This window comes from Aspergillus lentulus, assembly GCF_001445615.1.
Source record: "Aspergillus lentulus DNA, contig: Alt09, strain: IFM 54703, whole genome shotgun sequence".
Taxonomy (NCBI): Eukaryota; Fungi; Ascomycota; class Eurotiomycetes; order Eurotiales; family Aspergillaceae; genus Aspergillus; species Aspergillus lentulus.
Genome location: NW_028322117.1, coordinates 941336 through 956700, shown reverse-complemented (window position 1 = coordinate 956700; position 15365 = coordinate 941336). Strand labels below are relative to the sequence as shown.

Genomic DNA, 15365 nt, shown 5'->3' with positions numbered 1-15365 from the left:
TGGCAAGGGAGATGCTGCTGCAGACGAAGCCAGTCTGGTGCTGGTCGCGTTTACCCCGCCCTATCCAGCTGCCATTTTGATTGGCTCTACTCCGTATATTGGAAAAGGGTGTGTGCTCGGACTACTGTAAGGCAGGCGGGCCACTATGATTCCTCAGGCATGGGTCACTGGTCAGTATCAGGCCATCGCTTGTCAGAGGAGAGTACATTGACGAAACTCGTACAAGACCATTCGACTGAGGACGAAACACTGTTGCACTATTGTACCTCTCATGGATGTATTACCAGGCCGGAGCACGAGCAGAGTTTCCCAAAGGGTGATACTACTTACCTACCTATAGGTGCGATCGATCGAACAAGCACACACGAAATCGATGATGGCATTGGCTCAAATTATTCAGGACGTCCCTTGGATCAGTAGGGGAGATCGCTGTGATCCATGAATTTATTTAGTCTGTTTATGCAGTCTCTGAATATACAGGTGAGCTTATACCCACCCTTAATCAGCAAGCCATAGCATTAAAGGGAAAGTAACAAAGGACAGTAGGTTGGGAAGTTACCATAGAACTGTTGTGGACAAATGTCAATGATGATCACTCATTCAGCATAGATGCCATTGGGTAAGGTAGTACATATGAAGTTGGGAACTTAGAGCGTGCAGTCATCTATCTAAAATATATTCATGCACAGCGCGCTAAAGCAGGTGTTACTATACAGAGCACATTGTTAGAAAACGCTAATATAACACACATAGTTTCACTGTTCACCTATTTCTCTTCTTTGCTATTCCCCTTTAAGGCCAGATATCCTCAACCATATCTCCATAGTTTCCTTGGCGATAGCCTTCACCTGCTGCTTAGGCTTCATCTTAGGTCTTCATATTCTTTCAGTCCTTAACCACCTCTACTTCTAATGGGCTGAACATTAACAGCACACAGCTCTTCATTGCTTATGACCTCAACTGTCTTTGCGATAGACCCTTAAGTCTTAAAATATTTATGTCCCTGAAAGGTCTTCAATGTGGAAATGTATTGATTCACCCTAAGGCCCACCTCCATTCACATGCGGTATGATATCGCCTGCCTTCATTCTATCTTTATCCCAAGTCAATCAAGAATACGGACATGAAAAGAAACCCCGAGTATGCAGGGGAGAATCATGTGAACCATACGACTACCCGTACATATCCTCTTCATGCACTCTGATGGATGCATGGCAGCATGATCAACCAAGTATCCTCGGGACCTCGGTCGCGGCAGCGGGCTTATTCCCCGCAATCCACTGGGGATGCTTTCAAACAACTACCGGTCTAATCACAACAATTCTTCTTCTCCGCATTCAAGGAGCTCTCCACACGCTCGCTGACGACAAATGTTATATCTATGACAATCATATCTTCCTTTGATGCGGTGCTCAATATCCCTACCCTTTTACCTTGCAAAGATACAACATTTACGTACCCCTCAGGGCCCCACTAATCAGCATGGGAAAGAAACAAGTAGCACCCGCCTATGTCCTAGGCGTGGGCATGACCAAGTTTATCAAGCCTCGTGGCAAGGTCGACTACCATGAACTCGGATTTGAGGCTGGTGTCAAGGCTATGCTGGACGCGCACATCAATTACGATGATGTCGACCAAGGCGTTGCATGCTACGTCTACGGTGACAGCACCTGCGGCCAGCGTGTCTTCTATCAGTTCGGTCTGACCAACATCCCCATCTACAATGTCAACAACAACTGCTCAACCGGCTCAACCGGTCTGGCCATGGCTCGCACCATGGTCTCCCACGGCGCCGCAGACTGTGTTCTGGTTGTTGGTTTCGAGAAGATGAGCCCTGGAAGCTTGCAGTCGGTCTACAACGACCGGGCCAATCCGACTGGTCTCTTCGGTATGATGATGGCTGAGACGAGAGGAGTCACCAATGCCCCCGGTGCTGCACAGATGTTTGGCAATGCTGGTCGGGAGTACATGGAGAAGTATGTTGAACCATACTATATGCTGCATGATTTACCCTGCCGTACTAACTTCCTCCAGGTATGGAGCCAAGAACGAAGACTTTGCGGAAATCGCTCGTATCAACCATGAACACTCCAAGCGAAACCCCTACTCGCAGTTCCGGGATGAATACACGCTCGAGCAGATTCTCAAGGCGCCTATGATTCACGAGCCCCTCACCAAGCTGCAGTGCTGTCCAACCTCGGACGGGGGTGCTGCCGCTGTGATCGTCTCCCAGGCATTCCTGGACGCTCGTCCTCACCTCAAAGAACAGGCGATCCTGATCGCAGGTCAGCAACTCGCAACGGACACACCCACTCTCTACAACAGAAGCTCAATCGACCTGATGGGCTTTGGGATGACCCGCTACGCCTGTCGGGCGGCCACTGCTGAGGCTGGCGTCGACGTCAAGGACATCAAGGTCTGCGAACTGCACGACTGCTTCTCTGCCAATGAGATGATCACGATTGACGCACTCGAGCTCTGTGAGCCTGGCAGGGCGCACGAGATGGTTCGCAAAGGGGATATCACCTATGGAGGCAAGATGGTCATCAACCCCTCAGGCGGTCTCATCTCCAAGGGTCATCCCCTGGGTGCTACCGGCCTTGCGCAGTGTGCTGAGCTGGTCTGGCACCTGCGAGGATGGGCCAACAACCGATTGATCCAGGGAACAGATGCGGCACTGCAGCACAACCTTGGCTTGGGTGGCGCCGTCGTCGTTACTGTATATAAGCGTGCGGACGGCAAGGTTGCAGCTGCAGTTCCTTCAGACGTTGTCGCAAAGATCACTGGACTGGGATACAACCCAGCCGTCGAGGCAAAAGGCTTCACAGCCGAGCAAGTCAAGTCGGTCCTCAGCAAGAAGCACACCGACGAGTGGGCCTTGGGTGACACTCAGGAGAGAGTGCTCGCTCGCTTCTAAGTCGAAGGACTTTTTGGTTCAAAAAATAACCATGAGTTTGCCATCTAATGAGATTCGAAGGACAGCTAGCAGCGATATATCCATTTTGTATACTTTACGAGACGTAAATACCATTGTTTATGCAATCAACTACCTATTCCGTACTTCAAATCTTCTTCGGCATCGGTAGGAAGTTTGACCGCACAAGCTTGCTTACCTAATTCGAGTCTTCCACCACGGAATAAATTTTGCGTTTCATTTCTCCTTCACCTCCTTCTCTTCTTTTTTCTCTTACCAGGTCTCCAACATACCCTTGTTGATGGATTGTTTTGACCATCAAAGCTTTTCCGTTCCGTCTGCAAATTTTAGATTTGAGACCGAGAGCGATTATCGCGTGCTCGTTCTAATCCCAACACCTGCCATACGCGCACGAGGTGGTTGGGTTCGCTTTTGAGCATACATCCCTTGAAGGGAGTCAATTCCGATATCTTCTAGGGCGGATGTCCAGTACTACTTTCCTTTTTGCTTCAATCGCAATCGGCGATTTATGGAATGGATGTTCAAATGGGATGAAGATGATCATCTCCTGGACACCATCCGTCGATCAATGCTGAATGCTCGCTCGTGAACTAACCTACAGGTCACTATGGTATTGACTCCTCGTAGGCCGCAACCTTTCTCGCTTTTCTACACACGATCATCAGGCATTTTCGAAGTCTCGTCCGTCATCTCTTCCATGATATTCGAGGTCAAAATCGTGCCGAGAATGAGTCAACATCTTGTTGCTTAAGACCTCCCTCGTGTTGCGTCCGCTCTCAATCACATGGAGCGGTACGTGTCAAAAGAAGGGAGGTACATTCCTGTAGTACTGTTCTGCATGGCTGCATGATCTTCCACAGGTATTAACTAGCAGTACCATCGATGGTGGAATGTGTCGTGGTCCCTTATATTTCAATAATTCCAAACCATGAATGAATCAATTTTACTTCTCACTGATGCGCTATCACCTATCGTACTTCATCAACCCTGGCGTGCAGCTCTGTTTCAAACATCATTAAGCTTTCGCCTGGAATATCTTGACTCTGAAGCGGACTCGCCCCGTCAAGCCAGCTACGTAAGGTGGCGCTTCCAAGGGCAGACCACGATCTACATTCTTTCTTTGCCTCCTTGGGTCAGAATGTAAACCCACTTTGAAGTCTTCAAGGGCCAATGCCTTGAAGCTGCAGAGGTGAGTTTGATGTTCCTCCCTTGCTTAATACCAAGGCACGTAGCTGACCCGCGGACTCGCATACGCGAACCTCCGTCAGGAGAATTTGCTCTTACATTCGATAGACGAGGTTGGTGACATTCCTTAAGTAGTCTCGTAGAGACGCGCAATCCGATAAGGGGAGCAAAGGTTCTCTGATTTGACATTCCACTCCCCCTTCCACTCCCCAGTATGAGAATGTTGTCTATAAAGCATGGTCTCGACCTCGCTGGTGGTCAACTGTTGAATTTTCCTCCTTGACTGTCTCGGTGTGAAGCACTGCAGTTGCAAGCCAAATAACTCTCCTCTGTGCCTGACGGCGTCCTCTCCTTTGAGATATCCTTTCCTTTCGGGTTTCACATCCACAATAATCGCAAAACCACCTCTTCACCTCATCCAAAATGGCTCGTTTCAGCTTATCCTTCCTTGCTCTCTGCTTCTTCCTGGCCCTCATGGCCTCGGCCTTGCCCGCCAAGCGTGGTGACGACGATTTGGACGCCGGTGATGCCGTAGCAGCCGCTCTCAACGCTCTCAAGGTGCGTATTTCTGCATGTTGTTCAATTCAGACTCACATACTAACTCAATCAGGCCTTTGAGAATGTGAAGGAGGAGAAGAACGACAATAACGACATCCCCGATAAGCCCTCGGCTTCTCATGGAGCCAATGTGAAGGAGGGAACCACCACGCCGCAGCCCATCCCATCGGGCACTCGCACCACGGTGCAGACCCCCGCCGCTGCCAGTAGCTCTGCTGCTGCTGCTCCGAAGAAGAAGAAGCAGAGCAGCACAAACATGCTCTCGCACATTCCCATCATTGGAGGTGTGTTGGGAGGTGGTGAGGGTCTGGGAAGCCTTCTGCCAACTCGGTAGATTACATATGTGTCGAAAACAGAGTGGAGGCGTGTAGCTCGGCTGGGGCGGTTGAAAATGTTGGCTAAAGTTCTGATTTCCAGGGATGAGAGGTTTTTGTCGGAACCGTTGAGTGCAGTCAATGCCTTGCTTTCCTACTTGGGAGCGACATTGTGTCGGATGTTTTGTGGTGCGGTGGAAACAAGATTGGTCCGTCGACTAGTACATTAATTAGAATCTCAAATGACAACGAAATTTCTTTTACCTACTGAACTTCAGAAATATCACGGGTCTACGGCATGTTAAGACGATGGAACAGGCTGTAAACTTCCGTCTTTGGATGTACTTCATCATGCATCGACGTCACTTGCTTGGGAAATTGGAAACACGTTCGGGGTCGAACGGAGGGAAACAGAGCACCGAGCCAAATCTGTTGTGATGCTCATAGCGAAATTATATGTACAATATTGGAGGTCATGGCGGCGGATGGACAGTGCTGGACAATAAGCTAATGATCAAATAAATCCTTCTTGTCTCCATCCCTGGTCAGGCTGTCTGCAGTTTGATCCAGTCGCTCCCGAAGACGTAGGCTCACATGTGGAGATATATGTATACCCGACCACACCATTCTGCGTAGTTTCGTCGAACAGTGGAACCTGTTCTGCTCTGGGGCTCAAAGATTCCCTGTGAGCTTGTTCCCGTGTCTCAAGCAGGCCTTCAAACAGGCTATCTGTTTCCTAGTTCAGAGTCGCATCCCTTTCGAGTACTAAGGACAACATCATGAATTGTTGTTCTGGCTCGCTCGTTGTTGCCCTTCATATAGACCGGTGTAGTACCCGGCGAAATACCAGGCCATCATCAGATTCTTCAACCCTTCATCCTGGACTAAAATGTTCAAAGTTAGTCACCGCCGGCGCTAAGGCTATGCAGCGAAGGTTACCTTGTGCTAAAGCAGCGTGGGGCATCGCAGCTCCTCCCACAGGAGCAGGCTGGGTTGGATGTTTCGGCCCGGACGGCTGGTGATCAGTCGGGGTCGGGTGCTCTTCTGCTGCCTAAAAAGAGTTAGAAAGACAAGTTCGCTTGCTCGATGCGCCAAGGGGCGGCTCACATCTGGTACTTGCATTGATGAGCTTTGCTCTGCCGTAGCAGATGCTGTCGCCGCTGCTGCGTCATCATCCTCCATGGCATCGACAGCTTCATCAGGCTGCTGTCCGTCCTGATCCAACCCGGCACGCTCGGCAGCCTCTGCTTCTCTTAGAACATCTTCCACATTCTCTCCCTTGGCATGGATGCTGTGATACAACTGTTGCAACTCCGTTAGATACAAGTCACGTGAGAGGTACAGGAAACGTACCTTATACTCTTCGACTGCTTCGTCCCAGCTTTGAACGAGGGCGGAATCGTCCCATATTTCTTCTTGTGACAGAGGCCTATTCGCATTCTTGGCTTTTCCCATTTTGTGAGCAGTTATATTTATGTAGATGATGAGTTACTGGTTCCTGTGTCGATGAAACCCGCTGTGGTGCCTGCGGAGACCAAGCTCACCGCTTGGCGGTCGACCCGTCGGAGAAAAAATGGGAGACCAAAAAAAAAAAAGTTTCCCGCACCTTTTTTTGGTAGGGTCAGATTGCGGTGCTTCAACCTAGCATACAACACACAATAACCAGAAATATGGCACCCGATAAGAAGGATAAGAAGCGCAAGGGTAGGTTCATTCTCTATCATGGCTTTCTGCCATTGCATTGTTTTCTAACATCATACAGCTGCCACCACAGTAGCCGCCGACTCGCCCGCGAAGAAGACCAAGAAGGTCGAGGCCAAGCCTAGCGAAGCTCCCAAAGAAACCACCAAGTCTATTCTGAAGAAGAACAAGAAGGATGCCGCTGCTACAAAGCAAAAGTCCGCTTCCAAAGTGAAGCTCAATGGCGAGCCGGCAAGACAAGTGAAGCCTCGCAAGCGTGCGGCGGATTTCCTCACCGACGACGAGAGTGAGCCGGAAGTTGTTGCGTCCGAACCCAAGGCCGATACCGAAGAGAAGAAGCAGCCCAGTAAGAAGAAGTCGAAGAAGGAAGACGGCACCCCTGCGCCCGCTACAAAAGCCAAGACAAGTGCTGCTGCTGCGAAGCCCAAGGCAAAGAAGCCTGAGCCTGCCGTCGAAGAGTCGGACGATGAGGATAACGAGCAGGTCCCTGTGGTCTCTGATGACAGCTCTGAAGGCGAGGAAGATGATACGCTAGACGATCAGACCGCCGCTTTGATCAAGGGCTTTGAGAGCAGTGGCGATGAGGACGAATCCGGAGACGAAGGATTTGACCCTGACCAGCCGGTTCCCAAGATCCCCGATTCCAAGAAGGCGAAGCGCAAGATCTTGAAGAAGCAAAAGAAGCACGGTGAGCCCGAAACGCCTGGAACAGTTTATATTGGGTAAGTTCCGCAATCCTCTTTTGCCTGGCTGTTCCGCCGTGACAAAGTCTTACCATCTCCTTTCCACAGACGTATTCCCCACGGTTTCTACGAACATCAGATGCGCGCTTACTTCTCCCAATTTGGCGAAATTACTCGCCTGCGTCTCTCCCGTAACCGCATCACCGGTCGCTCAAAGCACTACGCTTTCGTGGAGTTCGCCTCGAACACTGTTGCCAAGATTGTCGCGGAGACTATGGACAACTACCTGATGTACGGCCATATCCTGAAATGCAAATATGTCCCCTCCGATCAGTTGCACCCGGAGGTCTGGAAGGGTGCCAACAGACGATTCAAGCGCACCCCGTGGAACCGCATCGAGAAGAAGAGGCTGGAAAAGGGCAAGACGAGGGAACAATGGTCGGAGCGCATTGAGCGGGAACAGAAGAGACGACTTGCAAAGGCCGAGAAGCTGAAGGCTCTGGGTTATGAGTATGAGCTTCCCCAGCTGAAGAGCGTCGACGATGTTCCTGTCCAAGAAGAGACCAAAGCGATCGAAGCTGCCGATGCGACTGCCGATGAGCCCGTGAAGGCTATCGAGGCACCCTCGGCTAAGGAGTCCAAGGAGGAGACCGCCGTGGACGAGACTCCTAAGAAGTCTAAGAAGGAGAAGAAGGCAAGCCAATCGACTCCTAAGCAGGGGACACCCAAGCAGGATGGCGAAAAGGCGTCGGCGAAAAAGGGAGTAAACGGAGCTGCCGCTTCACCAGCTACAAAAACTGGGGCCAAGGACAAGAAGGCTAAGAAGGTGAAGGCGTAGGGCTATCATTTTCGTGTTCTCTGTATCATGTTAGCACAAAAGGGTCTGCTATTGTTTGGGATAAATTGTTGAATGTATATGTCTGTGACAAGAGTTGCTGTAACCGCTCTAGCCTGCTCGGCTTCAAGTAGAACCTCACAAGTCTATATCACTCATAGCCATGATGTTGAATTTATATCCAAGCCCATCTTACTTCTACTCATTGCTATCGATGTGCACTGCATAACTATTCTAGAAGTATGGAATTTCTGAGACCTCATACCTAACGCAAACACAACGTGATTGGCGGATATTGATCTATATCACGTGATACGCTAATCCTCAAATAGACTAGACTCTACCTGCGGGTCAACCGAGTATTAAAAAACCGAAACTTTTTCCTGTCAACTCCGTTTCTTCTTTCCTCAACTCCTCGCTCAAAGAATCGCATTCAAAGCTCACACACAGAATATCTACCCGGTATTCTCCTTCCTCCTACCAGAGGAACCTAGCTTTGGGAGAAAGTCCCCGGACACCCTGCCCGATTCTTTGGATCCGTGGCAGGCAATGCGGAAACGCGCCGCCATAGAAGCAATTTGATAGCGGCTGACTGCCCTACTCCCTCCCGGCGCCCGTGCCTATATCCTACGCCCTTCGCGGTGGAAACAATGGTGGTATAGCGGGGTGTCGGAGAGGGGTTGTTTCATTGGGTTGCCTTTCGTCGTGTTTGGATAGTCATGCGATTGCCCTGATCCTCCTTTGGGAGGATCGGGTAACTCAATGGGGCTCATTCTTGAGGCGAGGAGTTCATCGCTCTTTACTTTTGAGTCTGTAGCTTATTGCAAAGCGGTGGCTGGTTGGTCACAGAAGCCCTGTCGAAGGGGCCGGACTCGGTTTTCTTTTTTTTTTTTTCGTTTTTTGTTTTTGATTTTTTTCGTTGACATGCACGTTGCGTTCGTGTGATGATATACCAATCATAGAGTCAAGCCCTGATACTCCTGCTACGGCATGGGGTTGTGACGATAAACGATTGTTTTCATATCTGACGAACATGTTCCCTCCGGTGTGCTTTTTATAGAACAAAGCAATCAAGTTACTCCATGCATCTTTAGTCTACATTTTCCGTAATGCGTAATTTATAACATGATAACATTCATTCTATTCATTGCGCCTCTTGAGCCTTCGCTGTCGAAGCTGGGGTTGCAGTCCGACTTCTCAACTGCAGCAACAGAGAGGTAACAATCTCTGCCATGATAGCAATCGCTGTCGCGCAGACACTATTCCAAACTTGGACGCTCACCGATCCGCGAGGTGCGCGGGGGAATGACAGTACCCATTCAACGTAGGAAGGAAACCAGCCTGCGGGAAGCGCAAAGACAGGAGTCTTGGAGTAGTAAAACTGGAGAAAAATCTTGAGACCGTTGGTGCTGAGCCACCGAGCGATCTTGACGCTCCAGTCGAACGAGGTCTTCTGCGCCGTGAGTTTCTTGTCTATTTTTGAAAGCGATCAATCAGCTGGGCTTGAACCTCGTAATGTGCAGTGAGGAGCGTAGTTTTTCAGCGTAAAAAGAGCAGGATACGCACTCATCGCCTCATATTCATCCATAGCTTTGTCATGCTTCCTTCTCAACTTAGCCCACTTGGCAAACTCATCTTGGGAGCTCGTGTTGTTCATCTCGCGTTTGAGCTGGACGACTTCGCGCTTCAGGCGGCTCTGCTCGCGAGCATGCTTCGCTGTCGATGTAGGGAGCTTGAGGTATAGAATCCATAGCTGCAGGACATGTCAGTTAGAATGGCTGATCACTCCCGTCGGTCTAAGGCAGTGGCAAACTGGCAGCAGGTGCCATGCCGGTGGTCCACTAAGCAGGAACATACCAGAGTATCAATTGTGGTTGCGCCGACGGTATTGACCAAGTAAATGGCGACGTGGACAAAGAATATCGTCAGAATGAGCGATAGCATCCTGTTGCGTATGGAATATGGCCGTCGGAAGGGTAAGAATTATCAGAGGTTCGCAAAGAGGTATCGAGGCCAGGATTAAAGAGCCCCGATCCCACTTGAAGAAACTAGGTGACGCAAGTTTCTTAAAGCCGTGTCGGAAATTCAGAACCCCTAGGAGATAGGCACGATATCAAAGCCGCATTTGTGAGGGTGGTGGAGGAGAGCTCGTGATCGAAATGACGTTGTCAAGGTGGCCTCGATCTGTGCGTTCCGCCTGTTGGCGGTACCACTAAACAAACGATAACAATCAATAGCCTGACTCTATTGCCATGCCATGCAACACGATGGATAGACGGAGCTTCTGAGATTTGCACTGCCAATGCGGTCCAGATAACAAGGACAACCAAATGTCTACTACAGAAAATGCGTACCAGGAACTTGCTCGAATTTTCAGAAGCAGAGACAGTCGCATTCTTGAAGTTGAGATTCTGCCGCCGCAGCTTGGCCCACTCCTTCAAGATGGGTGTTCGATAGGCATCACCAAGAAATATTTGGTACAGGCCTTTGTGACCGCCAGATGTATCTTCTTCAAGCATTTGGGCTCTATGCCTGACCTCGATGCCCCGGAAAGGAAGTGCCTAGATGCAATTACACAAGAGGAAGCGTCGATTGCATCTGAGATCATCCTGCTTTTTGACTGTGAACATACCACGGCATGCAACTGGCGGAAAAGGCGGCTAGATGCCTTGATCAAGGGCCAGGATCTTCACAGTACGGACGAAGATGGCCGCGAGAGCCTGATCCACGCCCTGGAAACAGAACGCTCTCTTATGACGACCTATCTATGTTCTCCTCTACATCGGCACACCAAGTCTCCGACACTATGGCAACACCGTCAATGGATCTTGAACCAGATGGCTGCACTCCAGCTGCCAGGCCCGACAGTTCAACTATCGCAAACTGCCGCGGCAAAGTTCCAGGAAATGTTCCAGGCCGAGTTCGCCGTTGTGCTTCGCGCAGGGGAGCTCCATCCCAAGAATTACTATGCTTTCAGCTTTATGCGCCGGCTTCATGTGGCCTTGGCAGACACATTGAACGAAAGCGAGCAGAGAACGGATAGCTCTGTCCGATTGGCTTTGCTCATCACCGAAAAGACTTTGGATTGGTGTCTCGCTCATCCAGCGGATATATCTGGCTGGATGTTTCTGCTCTATTTGCTGGAAACTATTTCGTGCAGAGAAACAGTTCTGGTTATCATCAACAAAGCTGTCAAGTTTGGAGTGCACGTCCGCTGGGAAGGCGAGAGTCTTTGGACGTTTGTACACCTGGCTACTACGAGATTTGATGTGGTGGAAACTGTTTGGTGTCAGCTATGTGGACGGGAGGAGGTAACACAGACTCGTCTCGTCGCAATGGATACGCTGGCTCACACTGCCAAAAGCGAGTCGAAGGAATCGTGGAAGACATGGATGGCCAGGGCAAAGGCATGTTGGTCGAGCGGCGAACTGGCAGCATAACAGCAGAACTGTAACGGTCGATCGAGTAGCCTGGTCACGTCTGGTAGCAAACGAGTAATTAGTCAGGTCCCCCGTCGTCATAGACCTCATGTCCCCCTAGTAGAATGATCCAGTGTCGGTTGAATTTACAACGTAGACTGAACGCCATGTTCTGAAAGAAACGCCTCGCTAATTGTAAAAATGCTCTAGTAAACGAGTAAAACGCGCCAACAACTCCAAAATACCCTATCAACCCACGGAACGGCAACCCGAGGGACTTATAGCCAACCTCCGTTCCTCTGACAAAATATGATATAGCCACCTCGTTCATCCAGGGTAGCAATCCGTGCAACAAACTTGGCCAAGTAGCCAGGGTCTGAGGGTCCTATGAGGTTCCAGAAGTGAGATTATGCACCGAACCGGAGCATGACGGCCGAAGGGTTGATAATAATGATGGGAAAGCAGCGCGGCTGAGATCGGAATTGCCGGTGATAAAGCTGCTGACGAATTCCGTAATGGGTGGTTATTTCTTTTTTGCTGCTGCTGCTTCGGCTGCCTTTTTCGCGTCAGCTGTAGAGAAAGGCGCAATGCGTTAGCACATTCAAGCTCTATTGCAACAGGCGTAAAACTCCTGGGCGCGCTTACCCGCTGCCTGTTTTGCGCGCATAATTGCAGCGTTGTTTTCCTTTGCGCGCTGGAACTCGGTGCCACTCAAGTTATTTGCGGCCTTCTATAGACATGAGAGGTAGATTAGCAACTGTGTTCTACATCCAAGGAGAATTTGTAAATTGACGTATTGCTGAGAGACCTGTGGGACGGTTGCGGGGACGAAAACTGACCTGCTTGGCCTTGGCCTTGAGAGCCTTCTCACGGTCTCTGTCTCTCTGGTTTCCGCGGGTCATTTTGACTACTGAGGTGTTCTGAGTTGTCCTTGCAATCGGGAATGGCGAGGAGCAATATTTTGTATATCGAGCTCCAAACTTGGCAAGGAGTCAAGGTAGAAGAGAGCAAAGGTCTAGGCCGTTAAGTGAAGTTTCTGTGTGTGTCCATGGCTTTCCTTTTATACTCCGCCGAGCCCCCGAATCCCAGCTTTTCCATAATTTGCCCCATACCACGACACAAGCGGAATCAGATTGATCCAACTCATAATAATATGACACATTTCGCATCTATTGCCTTGGGATTGAGTTCGTAACAAGCAATAAGAGCGATTGTCTTCTGTGAACTATCGCAAGGTGACGAGATAAACCTCTTGACCAATGCAGTATCAACACATCAACACATCAACACAGAAATGGGCATGCCACAGATTCGAAGCAACATTTCTAAAAAAAGGAGCGAGGTGGTTGATATTTCAAGCTGATATTGAAATCGAGCCCTTCTAAGAAGGACCATGCCATGCATCACTTATTGCTCCATTCATCACTCTTATGCCAACTGAGCCGGCCAAGAGACGTGCACTTGCTTCCGCATCCTGTGCAGAAGCTTGAACCGCAGGGAAAAAGTCATGCTCGGGACATGATATTGGGTTACCATGACAGTCGGACTTATCGCGCTCGCGTTTTGAATGCTATAGAAGCGCTAGGATCTCGGGCGGCTGGACTAGTTGGCTAATTGGTCGAATATGACCGGGGTGCAGTGTGGTACTCAGTGTCGTAGATATATCCTGCGTCCACTCTACCGAGGCCGATGTCATCAATTGCACCGGGAACTAGGTCCTAAGTCCGCTGGTGAGCTCTGACCTCAGCCTCGCAAGATAGTATCTTCCCGAAATCTCAATGGAGAACTTGGCATCATGAAATCATATAGCCTTCGCAGGCGCCTAATCTTGTGAAGTCGCGGGCCTATAGGGCACTAATTCTTAACATACAACAAGTTCCTGCGGGTCCTTACAAGATTAAGCGCCCGATTCGAGACTAAGTATCTCGTTTGGGATCCGAGAGCCGGGAGAGGATCATTGGAGCCCAGTGAGGTCTATCCAAACATCGCTTGAAGCAAGCAAAAAATAGTTGGACGACGGCCAATCGTCAGATGTAGCAAGGCAAGAGAATGAGACGGTTGTTTCAGGCTGGTTGAGAATCTCGCAGTGATAGCTACTCGCTTTGTTTTCGCAATGAGGACTTGTAACCGAGCTAGACGCCTGAGAAAATACAGGCTTGGGAACAGTAGCATACAAACCAAGGCTGGCTAATTCCAGTTCGAGTAGGACCACTGTGATGGGCCGTACTTACGAGACGGCGCTCTGCAGAATGATTGTAAGGATAAACCGCAACTCGAGGAGCAAGATTATTTTTGGATCAGTGTCCAACTGTCTATGCCATTTCTGAAGACATCACCATTGTTCATGGCATGAATAGATGGCTTGATTCTCAATGTCCATTAGGTTGTGTTTCAGATTCAGAATCCATGCCCATTGTCAGCAACCTTTGTCTTTCTACATTGACTCGGGCCTCGCTACCTGTTCTGAATAGAACAAGGATTGTCTGGCGCCAGAGCCCAAAGCAAAGAACCTGAATAATGCTGGTTCAATAAGGCTCTTATCTTTTGTCGCCTCATTGTTCAATCCCTTGCTCTTTCTTTAACATTCGAGTAGACCTCGCCAGACTGCTCTTTCTCTCCTTCTCTTTTCTTCATTCTCTGAGCCACCACAGTCCTGCTGGTCAGTTCTTGTGCCTCTACTTTCGTTTCTCCATTTTCTTCTACTGTTTCTCGTAGCATCATCTGAATACGCATCTTAAATCGATCCGAGTCCTCGATATTCTTGCATGATCTTTTGGTAGTGGCGTCTTATCGTGCAGAAACGTGCTTTCGCTTGCGATAACACATACTTTAAGTATGATGGCTTCATTGAAAGAGTCCTTGGCTGGTCCGGGATTTGTGATCTTGAACGCCATACGAGTACTCAATATTATCGTCTTCCTGGACATCATCGCTGCCAGCATTGTGATGATAGTGAAGATCTCTCTCTTAAGCAGCTTCTTCTTCTTCCAAGCAGTCTCCCATGTCATGGCTGCAGGAATCAGCAGTAAGTGGTCCCCCAACTATGGTGAAGCGTGGACCTGACAAGAATACTGACGCACGACAGTCTTTCTTATACTCTCAGAATTACCCTTCTTTCGCGGCTACTTTGACCGCAATTGGCCTTTGCTAGGCCAAGATTCCGGCTTCGTCACACTGGCTGTGGCAATGCTTATACTTGGAATGGGTGTCTTGGGCGATCTGAATACGCCTGCCACGAGTCAGGAATCACTTGGCCTTGCGTTCTGGAGGATTGTGGTATCCGCAGGTATCCTGGCTATGGTCATGAGTGTCATCAATTTGGTGTCGGTAAGTGGACCTTATCTTTTCAAGGCCTACGAAGCGAACGCTGACTTTGTTGATTACTTTAGAGCTTCATTTTCTCAGACCGCGCCGCTGGGGTCACTGCACGTCATGTACGGGTCTACGGGGCGGTAGCGCCTCAGAAAGTCGTCACCCGAGCAAGCTCCCAGCGATCGTTCAAACTCGGTATAAAGCGAGAGGACTCACTTCCAACATATACTCCTTCGCATTCACCTGTGAGGAGGCAGGTCTCCATGCGGAGCATGACTCGCTTTCCACTGAAGATATCCCCACCAATGAACTTGAACGATGCCGCGTCATCCAAATACTCGCGAGACTCAGCGGGTGTGACCATTCCAGACCTATCTCATCATCCGGCAATGTATTCTTCGCAGGTCTAGGCCTTACCATCTT

The 15365-nt window shown here is 49.6% G+C and overlaps 7 protein-coding genes across 7 annotated transcripts; 5 read left to right on the top strand and 2 right to left on the bottom strand.

The window, feature by feature from the left end:
* Nucleotides 1-1482: 1482 nt before the first annotated feature.
* Nucleotides 1483-2917, top strand: ALT_5135 (putative sterol carrier protein; the record flags this gene model as incomplete). The annotated part of the gene is made up of 2 exons (XM_033555439.2): nt 1483-1976; nt 2035-2917. The coding sequence occupies 2 exons, from the start codon at nt 1483-1485 to the stop codon at nt 2915-2917; spliced, it is 1377 nt and encodes a 458-aa protein (XP_033411330.1).
* A 1626-nt stretch (nt 2918-4543) lies between these two features.
* ALT_5134 (uncharacterized protein) lies at nt 4544-5012 on the top strand (the record flags this gene model as incomplete). The annotated part of the gene is made up of 2 exons (XM_033555440.2): nt 4544-4678; nt 4731-5012. The coding sequence occupies 2 exons, from the start codon at nt 4544-4546 to the stop codon at nt 5010-5012; spliced, it is 417 nt and encodes a 138-aa protein (XP_033411331.2).
* Nucleotides 5013-5769: 757 nt separating this feature from the next.
* On the bottom strand, nt 5770-6447 carry ALT_5133 (survival motor neuron-like protein 1; the record flags this gene model as incomplete). The annotated part of the gene is made up of 4 exons (XM_033555441.2): nt 5770-5876; nt 5932-6043; nt 6100-6294; nt 6346-6447. The coding sequence occupies 4 exons, from the start codon at nt 6445-6447 to the stop codon at nt 5770-5772; spliced, it is 516 nt and encodes a 171-aa protein (XP_033411332.2).
* Nucleotides 6448-6662: 215 nt separating this feature from the next.
* Nucleotides 6663-8214, top strand: ALT_5132 (RNA-binding protein; the record flags this gene model as incomplete). Its single annotated transcript, XM_033555442.2, has 3 exons — nt 6663-6696; nt 6755-7415; nt 7485-8214. The coding sequence occupies 3 exons, from the start codon at nt 6663-6665 to the stop codon at nt 8212-8214; spliced, it is 1425 nt and encodes a 474-aa protein (XP_033411333.2).
* A 1141-nt stretch (nt 8215-9355) lies between these two features.
* Nucleotides 9356-10155, bottom strand: ALT_5131 (guided entry of tail-anchored proteins factor 1; the record flags this gene model as incomplete). The annotated part of the gene is made up of 3 exons (XM_033555443.2): nt 9356-9684; nt 9778-9964; nt 10069-10155. 3 exons carry the CDS (start codon nt 10153-10155, stop codon nt 9356-9358), a joined length of 603 nt encoding a protein of 200 aa, XP_033411334.2.
* A 386-nt stretch (nt 10156-10541) lies between these two features.
* On the top strand, nt 10542-11651 carry ALT_5130 (uncharacterized protein; the record flags this gene model as incomplete). The annotated part of the gene is made up of 1 exon (XM_033555444.2): nt 10542-11651. The coding sequence occupies one exon, from the start codon at nt 10542-10544 to the stop codon at nt 11649-11651; it is 1110 nt and encodes a 369-aa protein (XP_033411335.2).
* Nucleotides 11652-14465: 2814 nt separating this feature from the next.
* On the top strand, nt 14466-15352 carry ALT_5129 (uncharacterized protein; the record flags this gene model as incomplete). Its single annotated transcript, XM_033555445.2, has 3 exons — nt 14466-14655; nt 14716-14957; nt 15020-15352. 3 exons carry the CDS (start codon nt 14466-14468, stop codon nt 15350-15352), a joined length of 765 nt encoding a protein of 254 aa, XP_033411336.2.
* Between the last annotated feature and the right edge of the window lie 13 nt (nt 15353-15365).